Source organism: Thamnophis sirtalis, unplaced genomic scaffold (genome assembly GCF_051295495.1).
Source record: "Thamnophis sirtalis isolate CommonGarterSnake01/CBP01778 unplaced genomic scaffold, rThaSir2_p1.2 scaffold_1, whole genome shotgun sequence".
Classification (NCBI taxonomy): Eukaryota; Metazoa; Chordata; class Lepidosauria; order Squamata; family Natricidae; genus Thamnophis; species Thamnophis sirtalis.
The window spans coordinates 71,703,158-71,721,234 of record NW_028261381.1 but is presented as its reverse complement, the minus strand read 5'-3'; the positions used below and the strand labels follow the sequence as shown (position 1 = coordinate 71,721,234).

Below are 18,077 nucleotides of genomic sequence, written 5' to 3'. Positions count from 1 at the left end.
CAAAGTGTATGTCTGCTTTATATAACTAATTTGTTACCTACTTAATGTATATGTACTACCTTTCAACAAGGAGTTCAAAAAATACCTTTCCACCTTTTCACAAATAATTATGGCCCTGATATATCCTTGGGAGAAAAGAGCAGAGGAGTGACTATACTAGACAGGTGTTCAACTGATGAAATAATTAATCTTTCTGTTTGTTTATATTCCATTTCAACAGCAGCAGGGAGTGTCTCCTCCCCCACTCCCCCCAGTATGTTATACTCTGGCATTAAGTAGTTTGGAGTTTACAGAAATAAATCAGTTGCGGTCAAATATTTTATTTCACTGAAAGCAGTATACAGTAGTCGTCAACGTATGACCTCAATTGAGCCTGGAATTTTGGTTGTACCTCATTGTGATCATAAGTTGAGTCATCATATGACCGGACTTGATTTTACAACCATTTTTATAATACCTATTAAGTAAGTCACCATAGTCATTAAGCAAATCATATGGAAGTTAAGCTAATTACATGGTTGTAAGTCCGAATCCAGTAAATGTGTATATAGTTGCTAATCATCTGAAATGTGATCATAAGACTGCGAGGCAGTTATAATTTTGAGGACAGGTCTTAAGTAACTTTTTTTCAATTCTGCTGTAACTTTGAACAGTTGCTATATAACTGCTCATAAGACTACATGTAGAATGAATCCTGATTTTGTATCAATACATTAATTTTCAAATCTAATTTAACAAAACATTTGCTCTAGGACATATTAAAAGATGCTATCTGATTCATCTCTGCTACTTAGATACCAATTTTTGTAAGTTCAATGAAACCTTCATCAGATAGAGAAATATTAAGAAAATATTTTCAACTTGGAATGATTTATGGAGTTATTCAAATTACCCTGTGATTTAATAAACAGAAACCTCTTAAAAAGCAGGATTAATCAATATGCTACATTTAGATTATATTTTTATCATATACTATACATTAGTTTTCAAATAAGACTAGGAAATAACTACTAAACGTGCAACAGACTGTTGCAGAAAACAAATCCCAAATACAATTTATGACCACAATTGGGATCAGAATCTCCATCACTAAGCACGGCAGTGTAAAGCAAGTTGCTCCTAATTTTACACCTTTTTGCCATGGTTGGTCAGTGAATCACTGCATTTGTTAAGTAAATCACAAGGCTGTTAAGTGAAAATGGCTTCACTCATTCTCTTTACTTGTTGGAAGCTGGCTGGGAAGGTTGCAAATGGCGACCAGATGACCCTGAGACACTGCAAGCATCATAAAGAGCCCAATATTTGATCACATGACCGTGCAGATGCTATGATGGTCGTAAGTGAAAGACTTGACATATGTCACTTATTTTAGTCCCATTGTTAACTTCAAATAATCGTTAAATGAATGGTTGTAAGTCAAAAACTATCTGTATAAAAGAACTGCAATTGAAAAATTGGCATTCCAACAAACTACAGTAGTTAATAAGTGAGCAACATTTCATTTGCTGCAGTATTCTGTAAAAGTTATTTACCTCTTTGTGTTATAGGTTGTGTCCTGTGGCGTTTCTTCAAGCAAGGTCACATAGCCCAGGGTGCAAGTAAGGATAAACAAGACTGTTACGGTGTGAGCTTGCCTGTTGACAAGAGAAAAAAATATCATCTTCTTTTGACACTGTTTATAGTTGGCTTATTATTTTCACCAGCAGAAATTAAAGCTTTAAGTGTGCAAATGTGTTTAAGCACACAGCTCTAATATAAAATATACAACATTTAAAAGGCAAAGTATATACACACCAGTAATTTAAAATGCATTAATATAGCATTTAAAAAGCAAAGTAATACAAATTCACTAGTTACATATACAAGTCCAGAGGAGTCACGACTGGGTATCTATAGAAAGAGAAATTTACATCTTTTTTGAAAGATCCCGAAGAAAATGCTAGTTTCCATGGGGAGAACTGTGCAGAGCTTTCAAGTACTGAAAAAGTTGTTGTTATAGAGTTGTTGGCTATGTCAATTCACTTAATGAGACTAATTAAGCCTGAACAACAGCTGTAGCAGGAAAATGTATGGCGTGATAATCTCAAGCAAGGAAAAGAATAATATCACCTTAAACTGGGCTCACAAGAGAAATACCAACAACTGCATCAAAAATACATTTTCACTTGCTCACTTTGTGCCTTTGAGTTGTATATTTTATATAAGCTGAAGTTTAAATAAATCTTCAAATGCAGTCAATAAAACAGCAGCTGATCATTGAGATAAAAATGGGGGGGAGGGGGCAAACCTACAATAAAATCCTTCAGAACCAAAATGTATTCAGAATCTGACAAGCTGATAAAAAAGATAGGGATTGTCACTAACTGTTTTCTAGGAATCAAACAGAATCAGAATGCTCTCAAAGTCTTCAGAGGTGCAGTTTTTTTTTCAAGAGCAATAAGACTTATAGATTTTTTAGATTTCATTTTCATCTTTTGGTCTTTTTTTTCAAAATATCCAACCAAACGTGGTGAAATGTGTCTATATTGAGAGATGACTTCTCTAACTTCAGAGGAATGATAAAAAGATTACCTTCTTGCAGCAAACAGCCTGTTTCAGTTTAGCCTAATTAGAAGAAAAAAAAATCTGCCTCTGCCTCCCAGCAATTTGCCCCTTTCTGCAAACAGCCAGTTTCACTTTCAATTTCAGCAGGGGCAGATGATCAGCTGTTTCAGGCTGCAGGGATTGCCATAGCCTATTTCCGGCTCAGCAAGCCCCATTTTACCGTTTGCTGCAAGGAGGTAAATTGCTGGGAGGCAGAGGCCAAAGGGTGGGGGCCTGTAGTGGGCGGGGCTACATTTGGTGTATAAGACTCACCCAAATTTTCACCCTCTTTTAGGGGGGAAGGTGCGTCTTATGCTGCAAAAAATATGGTACATATTTTCTGAAAGTGATGCTTTACATCTGTAATTATATACCGGTAATCAGTATTATAAATTACCTTGGTGCCTACCTTCTTACAGGACTAATTTCTCCAATCTGAGTAAGCCCATCTATTACATTCTTCCCAGGAGAAGCTTTTGATCATACATCACTTTTGTTAAGTACTGGCAGCCACTCCCAACTGTTTTGGTACCAAGGAACGGTTTTGTGGGAGACAATATTTCCACAGACACGGGGGGGGGGGGTTAATTTGCTCATTCGGCCACCACTCTCCTCCAGCTGTGCGGCCTGGCCCCTAACAGGCCATAGACTCGTACCAGTCCATGTCCTGGGGGTTGGGGATCTCTGCTATAAGGGGAATGAAGGCCAGGAGAAATTGCTTCTCAGTTGCTACTCAGATCTTGTGGGATACCATTTCCTTAGAATTAAAGCTTATTCCATCTCTTATAAGGTTCTGGAAGCTAATGAAGATTTTTTTTTCCTTAAAAGCATTTGATTGAATAGTTGGTTATCACGTTTAATTACATTAATTTAATTTTTGATATTACTTAATTTGGTTTTCCTATGATTTGTTTTATTTTTTATTTTATTATTGTTACCCTTAGTCAGGTGCAAGGGACTAGAAATGATGCAAGGAGTTGATCAGAATGGTACGTTTATTGCTACTCGCCTATTGACAGGAATCTCACCAGACTAATATACTTACCACAGGAACTACTAGATAAGCACTGCAAGTTTAGGGAGGATTTCAGCTCCAGATTCCACCACACCATTGTATTGTTGTGACTTAGTTATTGGTTGTTTTATTTATATCTATCATACATGCTTTAACTGAAATGATTGCTTCTGTTTTGTAAACTGCTAAGCATCTGTAGTGATTTGATGGTAAATAGAATTAATTGCATCAGCTATAAAAATTAACAAAAAAATTAAGGAAGCTTTTGCTAGTTTATGGCAATGCTTAAAAGATATTTTAATTACAATCAATAAATTATTCCACTAAAGTACTCCAGCTAATAAAGCATGAAGTAAATTAGATCTTTACTACTATACTTGCTTTTTCCATAATGACCATAACTCTAACTAACATCCATTTTTATTTTTTATTTTTTTCTATTCCAGCAGGCCTGGGGCTGTTGACCTCTGGATTGAGGTCCAGCCCCGCTTAGATTGGGTGCATGTTGTGCCTTTTTAAATTTGTCGTGTTTTATCTGTTTTTAATTTCTCTTAATTTCTGTTTCTGTAAGCTGCCCGGAGTCCTTCGGGATTGGGCGGCCTATAAATTTAATAAACAGTTAAACAGTTAAATATTTTTATTTTTAAATGTTTAGCCAAATATAAGAATAACTAAGAATAATCAAAAATGAGAGACACAAATGGAAACTTCTTTGAAATAGTAGTTACCATAACCTATGTAGGGGGGGGATGTAACACAAGATGAATAATTACAATATTATGAAGTGTTACGAAAAAAACCCCAACAACCTTAGCAGAAGTTTATAAACAGAGTACTATTGGAAGAACTGGCAATTTCACCCACACGCCATGTAAAACATGGCATAACTCAAAATATCAGTAAGATCCAGTTACTATATCACTATTTTTGTACTACAGTTTGTCCCTAATGTACTCTCTAAAATGCTTCCTGGACCTATGATGAAATATGGTGTTCCCTAAATTGCAGAGCATTGAGTACTGGGGCAGTGCATTCTCAGTTGTTGGAATGCAACAACTTCTAGGAAGCTGCTAACTGCGCTCCAAATTTGTTGCTGGGTATCAATGTATCCCTCTTGCTGCCAAGATCACAAAGTTCAAGTCATACAAAGCCAGTTCACGTTTTTTTTCTCTTTGCCAAGATCCCCCCCCCCCGGCAAGAGCCAGAGAACTGTGCCCCTGCAACAGCAAACATTTTTTTTTTAATCTGCAACTATGTTTTCTTCTCTGTCAATGGCACAGATAGGTAAAGACAGGTGGGAAATACAGCACAACAGCACAAACCACACGTTTCTGCCCTTCTAATTAGAGGAAGAATATTCTGGAGGCAGTCCATATAGCTAATGCCCAGATTTATGATTGACATAAATTATTGTTTACTGTAAAATTCAAGATTGCTTTTTATTTAAGGTTCTACAAGTGCAGTTTTAAACACTATTTTTAACCAATGGAGATGTCACTAATGTCATTTTTCTTTTGGGAAACAATGATTTTAAAACATCAGCTAGAGGAGAAGCTGTAAAGAAAAACGGCAGAAATTTACTATGGCTCACTCAGCTGTTATTATCTCATGTAGTGTTCTTATGCACTTTCTTCAGGGATTATTTTAAAATAATAAAGTTCCTTTGTCAATCTTTTCTTTTGGTACAGTTCCATTTCTTTGCATGCTCTATCAGCAATAAGCATTCCACTTCCTAATGCTGCTAAAGTACAAAATGATTTTACAATCTTCTCCCATTGCTTTCTAAAAATAGACAATGTAGAAAATCTGTACAAACTGGGTAAGTGCCAAAATAATATGAAAGAATTTGCAGAACTAACAGAAACTATTAAAAAAGGACAAAGAATATAAATAGATATTTCCTTTTCTCTAACAATCCAGGAAAATATAGGTAGCCCTTAATTTACGACCATAATGGAGCTTGCCCAGTATGGTCATAAATTGTGACAGTCGTAAAGCGGGTCACCCACATTACCAATCTGATTTTATGACCTTTTTGTGGTGGTCAGTAAGCAAATCACCACAGTCAAGTCAACTCATTGTTCACTACGGGGTGTTTTTGGCGAAAACTAGAAGTAGTAAGTGCCAGTTTTTGGCAAAAATGTTGTAAACTGTGGTCACATAACTGCAGGAGCCTGCAAACAGCCATAAATTTGGGCTAGTTACCGAGTGCCTGAAATGCAGCCACATGACTACAGACTGGAGGGCAGATATCGGAACTTTAGAACCAGTACCATATGGGTTTCCATCGTAATTTTGAACAGACATAAAGTGACTGTTTGTAAGTTAAGGACTACCAGTATTCTGAAAAAAGAAATGTATTCATTTAAGCATAGTTAAGGAATGCAGTCCAAGTGCCCACTTATTGATGCAGATTAAATTGGCTTATTTCCCTAAGCTTTTATTATGTGTTGCAATATCCATTTCTAACTGAACAAAAACAGAAAAATGACCACAGAAAAAGACCTAGTGGTCCACCAAGTCTGTCTTTTGAGTTTATTTTTTGTTCTCTTTTTTCTTTATTCATTGTTTTTATTAAGTTTTATTATATTATTTTATTTTCTACTTTTGTCAGACGATGGACATGTGTTTATCCCTAGCGTGTTTAAACTCAGTTACTGATGTTGACCACTATCTCCACTGATTTCTAATGATATTCTTAACAGATTCAGGGACAAGGCACAAGATAAAGAAAGGAGGAAAATTGTGAAAATAGTCTATAAAGCAATCTTAACAGTTTTCCCGAGTAAACTGTTGACTTGGTCTTCAGTAAAGTTCAGTAACAGGATATACATACTATATACCCTTTGGATCCATAACCTTGAACTGGGTAAACATGTACATCATTTTTTTCAACCAGTGTACCTCAAATGTGCTAACTTCCAGAATGTATCCAAAATCTAGACCCTTGGAATCCTCTGGAATTGAACTTTGGCAAACTTGATAAAACATTTTATGACATAAAAATTATCATAAAGCATTTATGGCATAATACCAAGTGTCATAAAATATTTCCCGTGGTCAACTTCAGATGCTTGACTATATATATGGGCTACTTTCAAAGCAGATACATCTCTGAATAGCTCCCTGAATGTTTAAGAACTTTTCCAATACCTTAGATTAGAAGCTCTGCCATTCAAGAAGGCATTGGAGAATCTGGTAAGGAAATATCTCCGAAAGAATGATGACCCTTGCCTAGTTAGTAACTGTAAGCTTGTTTACATCTGTGATAGCAAGTGATGAAAAATCGCATCCGAGACAGCAATAGCCACCAAGCCAAGTCAGCACAGGGAGCAGGGGAGGAGCAATTCGGAAAGGTCTGTCCTGAAACTAAGAACGTGCTGTACCATCTCTTTCAGAGGACACACACATACACCCAGTTATCAAAAATCAGCCTAGATCTAATTAGAAGCGAGTGCTAGCTCTGAATCCCTACCCAACCCTCGCCTCTGCTGCTGCTGTCACCTTCAGCATCAGCGCCCAGCAACCCTTCCCCTCCAGATTCAGCCACCCTCTGGGCGCCCTTATGGGGTCCAGATGCACCTAAGCGCTCGTTCTGCCTGCAGAGTGACCCAGCAGGCAGACAGAAGGGGAGCCCGGGCAGCGCGGTCGCCCCTCTCACCAGAAGAAGGTGTTGGTCCCGTCGTCGTACACCTCGGACTCAGTGCTGCGCCGGTCGCCATGAGTGACGACAGCGGCGTCTGGCGCTGCTGCCGATGCAGCTGCTGACACTGACGGCGAGTCCCCGCGAGGCCCCTCTCCAACCTGCAGAGAAGCGCCGTTGGGGGGCGGAGGTGGCGGCGGCAGCGGTTGCCCTTCCTCCAGCGCCGCTTTGCCGGAGGCGCCTCCGTGAGCCCTCCGCTCCCCGCGCCTCATCACGAGAACGACCGCGACTCGCGAGGCTTAAGCGATGCTCGGCGCGCGCCCTGCCGATCCCTCCGCGCGCCCCATGCAAAGCTCCGAAGAAGCCAACACAACAGCTCTTGTTCAAGTGCCTTTTCAGCACTCGCTCGTGACCCTACGTGGGACGAGGTTGAGGGGCGGGACTCCTCTTGGCGGAGACGTGAGCGGCTAAGGCCTGCGGGGCGCATGCGCATACCGAGTCACTCATATTCTCATTCTCTCTCTCTCCCTCTCCCTCTCCCCCCCCCCCCGCTCGCGAAGGCACCGTCCAGCGAAGCTTTGGAGGCGGGAGCGTTGGCAGGACAAGCTCCTGGAGTACACAATAGAAGTTCAATTGCAGCAAGCCAACGCAGGGAGGTTTACATGGAGAAAAAGGACGTCAGGATGGAGCGTGGTTGGCTGACGAAACATTTTTAGATACTTTAGTTGAGGGCTTTGTTGGTGAATTCGGTACGGTTACTTTAGGTTACGTGCCTTAAATAAATCCAGACACAAAAGTGCAGTAAATTATACAGAGGGTTACTGTGTCTAAACACAGAAAATATACTAAAAATTGCAGCTTACCGTAGTTAAAGACGGGGGAAAGGGGGAGACTGTATGTTCCTGTCGTCGAAGAATAGTAGCCAGGGAGCCAGCATTTCAAATGAGCCTTTATTGGTCCCCTGCCTAATTTAAAAAGCTCTTTGCAAATGCCCACTTCAGGTTTTTGGAAAGAGCAATTTACTCTCCTTATACAACAACAAGCTGAGGGAAGAAAGATCTGTGTCGTTGGGTGAAAGTAAAAACAAAAAACCACTGCAAAACTATTTTAGAATTAGAAGTTATAGTAGAATAATTGCAGTAATGACTCTGAGATCCCTGTGCCTTTCACTGCCTTGTAACAGGAGAAATGCTGCTGATGACTATCTTTTTAGCCTCTTTCTGAACTAGAGTAGGGGTATATGTTTCAGTTTCTGTCCACTTTCAATATATCCAGCACTGAAATCTTGAAAACCAACATTTATTGTGGCATAAGCCTGTCAAATATAGAGACCCTTATTTTTACTGGGTAGGTTATATGTAACACATCCTGTAGTATTATGGTAATGTTCACATTCATTGCTGATTTTCCAGCAAAATTAGATTGTTACCATTTTTAGGATGTAACTAGAGTATTTGGTCAAAAATAAATCAATTTGAGCCCAATATAATTCATTTCTGAGCAAATATTCATATGATTGCATTAGATCAGATTGCATGTAAATTCATTTGAAGGCTGATGATGCCTAGTATTGTGTAAGCACCTGTGGCTCTTATAGTAATTTGTTTATTCTAATATACAATTGGCTACAACTATTGTTTTGTTAACTTGTTATCTGTAGAGGTTTTATATTTTGAGTTGTGGGTTTTCTTTTAAATTGCTGTGGATTGCCAGTTTTGGTGGGAAACAAATCTGATAAAGAAATTCTACTTTAACACTTTTAAGAAAATATTGTTAAGATGGTATTAACTATGTCATGTCCATTATTCATGAATTTCAGCCGGTGTAAATGTGCATTGCTGGCTTACAGTTGGAAGACATTATTGCTCCAATTATGTTGATTGTTTATTCATGTATTATATTTTCCTTAATTACAGTGTCCATGGATGTTTTATTTTTACATACAGTTATGAGTTGTAGCACTGGGACATGAAATCAAATAAAGAAATCAAATAAATAAAAATTAGTTAATCAAGGCCAATCCCCTGCTCTGCAGATGGTCACTTTCAGATTACTTGATTCCTGTTGACATCATGGACAAATCCATGCAATGGTAGTTGTCACTGCTTTCTTCAAAACCTTTTGGATTTTTCAGTCTGGTAGCTTACAGTACTGGGATTTCCTTCTTGTCTCCCACCCAAATATTAATCAGTTCCTGTTTTGCTTCCAATCCCAGAGAAGATTGACCTGGGACTATGCAGGTATATACACCAAAACAACTACAACAGAAGTTTATTTGTACAGTTCCAATGAATGAAAAATCACTATCTCCCTGGCTAACTTATTCCATCATGGGGCTATTATTCTTCAGAATTTTTTTCCTGCCATTCCTCCTACTTCCTAATGGGGTGACAAAAACTTGTGACTTGCGATGTAACAGTTTCACTATTTGGTGAATACTGTTGCATTTCAACGTTATTTCCATCTCTAAACAGTCTCGGTTCTTTATGTCTCTCTATAAAATTTGATTTCCCTTGTTCATTCTTGCTGCCTGTTCTGAACCAGTTCCAGTTTCTCTGAATCCTTGTATGCTACTGAACATAAACATTCAAGAACAAAGTGGAACAAATACCGTATTTGTCAGAGTATAAGTTACACAAGGTTTTGAAGAGGAAAATTTTAAAAAAAGTTTTTGCACTCTGCAAACTTCCCCCAAACAACCCATTTTTTGTGAAAACGGGCCCATTTTTTTTTCAAAAAAGGGCATGAATAGCCTTTAGGAGGCTTGTAGAATGCTCCTTGGAGGGTGGGGCAAAAACGAGCAAAAAACAGCCTTTTTTTTGCGAAAATGGGCCAGTTTTTGTCAAGAAAGGGCATGGATAGCCTTTAGAAAGCTTATAGAGTGCTGCTGGGGGGCAAAAAATGGGCCATTTTCACTCATTTCTGCCCTTCCCAGCCCCCAGGAGTTCTCTGAAAGCCTTCTAAAAGCTATGCACGGCCATTTTGGTGAAGGGGCGGCGTTTTGGGGGGCACAAAATGCTGTATTCAGTGTCAAGCCTTCTACCACCACCGCTCAATCCTGCTATGTCACAGGAAAAAGTGTTGCCAAATGATTTTGACACATCATGGGACAAATAACCAGGCTCAAATTTACCAATTTTGGACAGATGCAAATATTTGATTAATGAGGGTATTAGATACATAGTTGGCAGAAGGGTCAAGTTGGGGACAAATGAACCCAGAGAAGGACTAACTATGTGGTTGCTAATACTCCACACTGACGAATAGCCACATAATCACTGCTAAGCCAGGTAGGCCTTCATATCTTATGTATACAATACTTTCTAAGCAGAATTTTTCCATTTTATCTCATTTGAAGCCCATTTCTCTGTCAACTTGAATTATATTTGAATTTTATTTACATCTTATGAAATGTTAAATATCCCACTGAATTTGTAATTCACAAGTGAATTCCACTATCGCATCTGAGTCTCTTTCAAATAGATAAAAACATCAATGTTAAATTGTGTTTGCTTTTCTTCACATATTGTGCTAAGCCAAAATTCTACCCTGTTTTCCCGAAAATAAGACCTCCCTGGATAATAAGCCCAGTCAGTCTTTTGAGCACATGCACTAAAATAAGCCCTCCCTTGAAAATAAGTGCTCTCTGAAAATATAGCAACACATCAGCAGCCATGAAGTGATCGTGCTTGCTGCCTCCTGCACCTCAAAAATAATAAGACCACCCCAAAAATAAGGCCAGTTGCTTATTTTGGAGATCAAAAGAAAATAAGATCCTGTCTTATTTTCAGGAAAACACAGTATTAATTGTGTTTTGTTAGGTCACAGTGGTTATGCTCATAAATAATGTTAAACCTCTTGAGTTGCAATACATTCTCTCTTAGTACAATGTGTAAAGTTAGCCATGTACTTATTTGTGAAGTTTGTTTTTGCTGGCTGCTCCATTATGGTTTGAGGATGAGTTTTGTTTATTCATCAGCACAAATTTGTCCTCCCTTCCCACGATCATTCCCAGATAAGCCAAAGATTCTTGAAATTCTGAACATACTTTGTTTTATAGGTAGTACTCCAAGTGCTATATTTTTGTTGGAAGGTTTAGATCAGTGGTTCCCAAACTTTTTCAGTCCACCACCCCCTTGGTGCTACAAACTGATCCTCAGTGCTCCCCCACTCAGTGGTGGAATTCAATTTTTGTTTCTACCGCTTCTGTGGGCGTAGCTTGGTGGGCCTGGCTGGGGGGGGTCATGTGACTGGGCTGTTTGCACGACAGAAGGAAGATAGTAACAGTAAAATTTAAAACTGTAACAATTAATTGCACATTTATTCAAAATCTAATTTAAAAACCTTTTTAGTTAATGTTAATTCAACAAAATTGTTGAACATGATCCAGTGATACCTGGTTTTCAAAATCTGATAGTCATTGATCAAGAACCGTAGTGACTAGTAACTTCGTAAACTCAGTAAAATTTAGTAACTACTTCACTGTTCAGTAAATTCTTAATGTGGTGGATGAGCTTGATGAAGTGATGCCAGTTTCCCAATGTCTGGTTTTAAGTCACTTAGCAGGAGTCTTAAATTACTACATTCAGTAATCTGGAGTCGATTTCTTTGCTTGGAAAGAAGTTGGATGACCACACTGAAGCTACGTTCCACCAAATATGATGTTGGAAAGGCAACAAGGAACTTCTTAACCACTGTCCATAGTGCAGGATTGCGATCAGAAATTTCTTTCTGTAACCAAAACTCTTGGTGCCAGGGATGTGCAGTCAGGGGAGGCAGAGGAGGCAGAGCCTTACCACTGTCATCATGAAAAGAAAAAAAATGTAAAAGGAAAAAGGCAAGAGCTGAGGTCAGGCTGAACTAGTTGCTGCCAGAGTCACCATAGATGACTCTGCTTAACTGTTTAAAAAAGCCTCTAAAAAAGTGCCCTCTACAAGAGGAGGCAGGAGAACAATGTGCCTCAACTAGTCTGACTTTAGGTGTTTTATGATCACTCGAGCAGAGTAAAGCAAGGGTTAAAAGCCTAAAAATTCCTGACGTAGGTGAGGCACATCATTCTCCTGCCTCCTCCTGCAGAGGGTGCTTTTTAGAGGCTTTTTTAAACAGTTAAGCAGAGTCATCCATGGAGGCTCTGGCAGCAACTAGCTCAGCCTGACCTCAGCTCTTGCCTTTTTCCTTTTACATTTTTTTTCTTTTCATGATGACAGGCAAGAGCAGAGTTGAAATCCTCTCTGAAACAGCTGGAAAAGGTACGTGTGGGTTGGAGGGAGGGGGAGGAATTCAAACTTCATCCTCAAGTGTAGATCCCTCCCCAAGTGTAGTTTGATTGCAGGCAGAGCCGTGTTGCCTTTTCAAACACAAACACACACACACACACACACACACACACACACGGATAAAACTATAAAAGCCCAGCTTCACTGATTACAAGTTTGAAAAGGCAACGTGGCTCCACCTGCAATCAAAGGTGAGAGAAGGAAGGGAGTAGGAGAGATGGTGCAATCCAACTTCTCTGTGTGCGTGTGTCTGTTTGAGAGAGGGGAGGGAGGAAGCATGAAAGGATTACAATCCACAACCTCTTTTGTATGCTGTTCAATCCTTATTTACATAAGAAAATAGCTCAAGCGGAGTAGCCGCTCTTCCTCGTAGAATCACATTCCAAAATTTCAGCTTCCTCTGCAATTTTTTATGGAGGCAGCAGCTCAGTTTCTACACAGCATGATAGACCAGCCGAGGGTCTCCGTGTGCTCATGTTGGGTGGGACAGAACCTTCGGCTCTTGTGAAACTGTTCACCCACAAGCCCATTTGTTAAATAACAGCGGGCCGCGGAGAAGGAAGGTGGCAAAGCCGGTGAGAAGCAGGGAAGACAACTCCATTGCTACCTTTAGGGGTTCACAGCTGCCCCCCACAGCTGGAAGAGCAGTTTTAACTGCCAGTCTCGTGCGACGAAGAAGAACCCAGCCCTTCCACCCATTGAAGGTGCGTGCGGGACCCAAGCCTTCCCAAAGACACGGCATCGCCGGTTCATGGTGAGGCGAGACTGAACCGCCACCTCCACACAAGCCACACAGGGAAGGATTCTTGCTTTTGGTCCCATCGCATTCCCTTCCGTGCCTGCACGCTAAGCTAGGCGAGTCAGGAGTATAGTATAGCAGAACACCTCCAGCACTCCTCTGCCACCTCCCTTGCCTCTTAGCGCCCTCCTGTGGCCCCACTTCCTCTTAGCGCCCCCTAAGTCATCCCACTGCCCCCCAGGGAGTGGTACCACCCACTTTGGGAACCACTGGTTTAGATAAACAGTCTCCAACATTTCTGTCTTTGCAGATTGGGGCGGGGGGGGGGAGGGATGGTTCTGCATGAGCAATAGGCATGCACATGTATATGCGCAATTCTATTTACACAAGCAGCAAGCATATGTGCCTCTGCTGCTCAAACAAATGAAGTTGCATGTGTCACAAATGGAGCTGCACACTCACACAAATGGATAGTGGGCCACAGCCCAAGGGTTGGGGACCCTGGTTTAGATGGAGTTAATCAGTTCAACTAAATTCATCTTTTTTCTGCTTTTGTCCTGTATTTGATGATTACAGGTTATTCATCTAGCCTTGGCAATGTAGTCCTTGGTTTTATATATTTTTTTTTGCAATTTGCAAATAAATTGGAAGTGCCTGGCAAAATTCTGAACCTATCTATCCAAGTAGCAGCAGCATGTCACTAGGCTTAATCAAGAAGTGTATTGTGAAGCATTACTAAAGCTTTTTAAAATAATGCTAAAAAAAAGTGGCTTCTTCAACTTGACCAATGCAGACAATTATATAAGCTGGAAGAAATATTTTTTTCTACTCCCGAATTCATAGGATAGTCACCTTCAAAAAAAAAACAGACTGGAAAATTTTCTAAGAATTAGCTTTCTACATTAGCCTATAAATATTTAAGGTTTACATACACTACTTCATTTCATATTCCTATCAACTTACATACCTAAATGCAAAGCTTGTTTGCGAGAACTGAAAGGCTTGCTTAATGTACCAAGGCAATCATTAATATCATTCTTGTGTTCCAAAAAAAATCTATCTTGGGAATGCATTGCAGATTCATTAAGAATGCATTGTTGTTATATTTACCTTGCTCATCCATTCTGAAATTATAGAATTCAGCTACGGATCACAGTTCCAAAGATATAAGGTAAAGATAAAGGTTCCCCCGCATGTGTGTGCTAGTTGTTTCCAACTTTAGGGGATGGTGCTCAACACTGTTTCTAAGCCGAAGAGCCAGCGCTGTCCAAAGACTTCTCTGTGGTCATGTGACTAGCATGACTAAATGCCGAAGGCGCACAGGATGCTATTACCTTCCCACCAAGATAGTCCCTATTTTTCTACTTGCATTTTTTATGTGTTTTCAAACTGCTAGGTTGCCAGAAACTGGGACAAGTAAAGGGAGCTCACTCCGTTACGCGGCATTAGGGATTCGAACAGCTGAACTGCCAATCTAATTGACAAACTTAGCGTCTTAGCCACTGAGCCACCTCACCCCTATTCCAAAGATACAGTACTATATAAAAAAAGCTAATATAAACATTGGTCCTCACTGGGAAGTCTCTTGGCACCCATCTCTCATTTAGCAGTCTTATCTAAATCATGTTGAAATGGGAGTCTCTCCACAAATTTTCGTTTTGGAATTGGTTTTTAAAAGCTTTAGCATCCAGATATGAGTTCTCAATTATGCACAGTCAAGTACAATACTGAATTAATCATTACACTAAGTACATTGAAAAGTTGATCCATTGCCAAATGGAAGTTCATAGATGATGTAGGAGTTTTCACAATATGAATATATACTCATCTTTTGATACTTGTATTGCAGGGGTTTCAGATTCCTTGTAATTCAGAGTATCACAACTATAATTTTATCAAAAAAAAAAGTGAATATTGATATCATGGCAGGTTCAAGCTATAGAATGCTTTGAATTGCAGAGTGATGAGTGCCTGGAGGGAAATGTTTATTTCTAAAAATGAATATTAACTTTTTATGAAACTGAAATCAAATATTTAGAACACTAAAATATACTTATTTTTGTTTTCTGATTATGTACTTTGACTAAAAATGAGCAAATTTTGATTTTTTTTTCTAGTTAAAGGCCAAAATATTGGCAAATTTTGCCCTATCTAGAATTTTCTGTTCAAAAGTCCATGGTGATTATATTGTCAAGGACTCATAGCCAAAAAATGATGTAAAGCCATTGCCAGAAATAAGGATTATCCCAGGAAGGCTAAACTACAGATCTACATCCTAGGATGAAGAAACTAGTATAGGTGATTGCAGAACTGCCAACTTTAATAGGAGAATTCCTGGAAATCTGGTAATGTTCCCAAAGTCTGGAGGGGTGCAAAAATTGTCCCATTTTCAAACAAGTGGAAAATAGGTCTTTTTTATATTAATTGTGAACACTTGGCTAAGAATACAACAATTTACAAGAGTCATCATAGGTTTGTGACAAATAAGTCATGCCAATTAACTTTTTTTTTTGGGACAGAATTACTTGCCTAGCAAGTCCAAGGAATGCTGAACATAGTGCACTTTGGTTTCAGCAAAGCATTTGACAAAGTATTGTGTTATTTTATTAGTAATTTTATTAAAAGATACAATTAAGATAAAAAATTAATACCCATTTTTTAAAAATCAAAGAAAAATATCACAGAAAAGAAAAAAAACTGATTAGCAAAGTATCTTTCAAAGATGCTGAATGTGTAGGAAATATTCTCTTGTAACTTGTAGTTTGGCCACAATCACAATAGATGGTGCTATAAGATAATTCAGTCCAAAAAACACCCACACTTAAACTGAAAACCTTAGTGTCTGCTTCTGGACAGCTGTAGAATATGGGTTTTTATTTATCTATCCCACTGCATTTCTAGTTATCATCCAGGGCATACCTAGTATTCATTGTTTGAGTTTACATATCCTAAACTATGTTTGTTTAAGGCTGGATGAATAAGCAACGAAGTTGAGTCCACAGTTCACATTAAGAGCAAACCAACTAGCCATTCTGATTTAAGAATGTGAATCCAGGCTGAAGGAAGCTTCTCACCAAACTTTCCAACAACATTTTTAAGAAGCTGCTTCTACAATAGACTAGTGCTTGTTTGTAGTGCCTACATTTTCTGAATTTGAATATTTGCATAGGCGATAATAATAGCAAGCAATAGATCATCGTCTGTTAATCATATCATTTTCTATGGTTTATGAACAATTTATCTGATTTATGTAAATAGGCTTTCATACATGAAAATATCATTTTTTTTTAAAACGGTATCTGAATTAAAAAATTTAGCAAGAAATTATTGGCTCATGCAATCAACGTACTATAGTTTTTCTGTGCCTTCTGTAGCCTACACACCCCACCTGAAGAGCATGTAAGAGGTGTATCATAATTCTATGAGAAATCTTCATTTGTACTTGAGATAATTTAAATTCACTGTATATCTGAATTTTTAGACTGAAAGTTGCTAAGAAAGTGTATATTTCTACACTAATTTTATAGATAAGTTTAAATAGGGAATGCTGAATCCCAATAAAACTGGAAGAAAATGCATTTCCCATCACGTTTCTGTACTCTGCTCATTTATGTATATATGGTTATAATATTCCTGTCTCAATAATTGTTAATATTAAACTGAAGAACCCTATAGTACCACTAGGCATTCTCTACAAAGTTCTTCTTTCAGGACAGATTGAGTCTCGAACATTTGTACTTTTTTAAAAAAAAGTATAGCTTGAGCTGGTTATATTGCTGCCTTTTTAGATTGGGTATCATTCAAAACAGATAACTGAAAAGAATATTGTTTTAAGATACAGTGCAATATTTTATTCAATAAATATTGTATACATGTAATTAAACCACTGCACAGATGGTTAATTTTTATTAGATCACAAGCCTACTAACAAGAAGCTCATTATTTTACTAATGATCCTGAAGCTATGTCTACAGGGGCATTCAACTCACAAAAATAGGAAAGTGAAATGCCTTAGAATTTCAAAAATCGGTGACAAATAAAATGAATCAAGACCACAGGTTTTTATTGAGTATTTCATAAAACCGACGTCGATCTATTAGATGTTCCTTGCAGTTTAAATGATAAGAAGGTTGACTCAGCCTTCCATCCTTCCAAGGTGGGTAAAATGAGGACCCAAATTGTTGTGGGCTATAGGCTGACCCTGTAAACTGCTTAGAGAGGGTTGTAAAGCACTGCAAAGTGGTATATAAGTCTAAGTGCTATTGCTATAAAAAGTTGTAGATTCATAGAATGGGATTCGGTGGGAAGCAGCCATGCAGTCTCCTGATCAGTGCAAGAATCCTAATGAAAAACTCCCTGACAGATGGTTGACTAGTCTTCATTTTAAGTATATATAACTTAATGGTGGGTTCATATGTAAAAGTGTCAAAACCTCCAGTTTTAGGGAATTAGAAAAAAAAGCAAAACTGCTTAATACTTTACTCATATCTTTTTTTTTCTGTTACAAGCTATATTGGCCCTGACCCTTCAGGGTTTTTTTTCAAGGTCCTGAAAATATGATTTTGCCAATGGGCATAGAAACTCAGGAGGGAGTAGAGCTTATGCACTAGTTGTGCTATTATGCATTGATGTGTTTATATTGGATATGTACTCTGTTTACAGATTTTTTTTATAGTTTTATAATCATGACCTTGTCTCAAAGACTCTGGACAAGTCCCTGCAGATTTCTTAGTAGGTTTTCCCCCCAGAAGTGGTTTGCCATTGCCTCCTTCCTAAGACTGAGAGAAAGTGACTGACCCAAGGTCACTCAGCTGCTTTTTG

The 18,077-nt window shown here is 38.6% G+C and overlaps 1 protein-coding gene across 1 annotated transcript in view; it reads right to left on the bottom strand.

Annotated features, from left to right (window-relative positions):
* PTDSS2 (phosphatidylserine synthase 2) overlaps positions 1–7,671 on the bottom strand; it is a 37,090-nt gene extending 29,419 nt beyond the window's left edge. Inside the window, exons 1-2 of the mRNA XM_014070267.2 lie at positions 7,260–7,671; positions 1,533–1,634 (exon numbers count right to left, since the gene is read on the bottom strand). Coding sequence (XP_013925742.2) covers positions 1,533–1,634; positions 7,260–7,513 — 356 coding nt within the window. The 5' untranslated portion in view covers positions 7,514–7,671. The remainder of the gene's footprint in view (positions 1–1,532; positions 1,635–7,259) is intronic.
* Between the last annotated feature and the right edge of the window lie 10,406 nt (positions 7,672–18,077).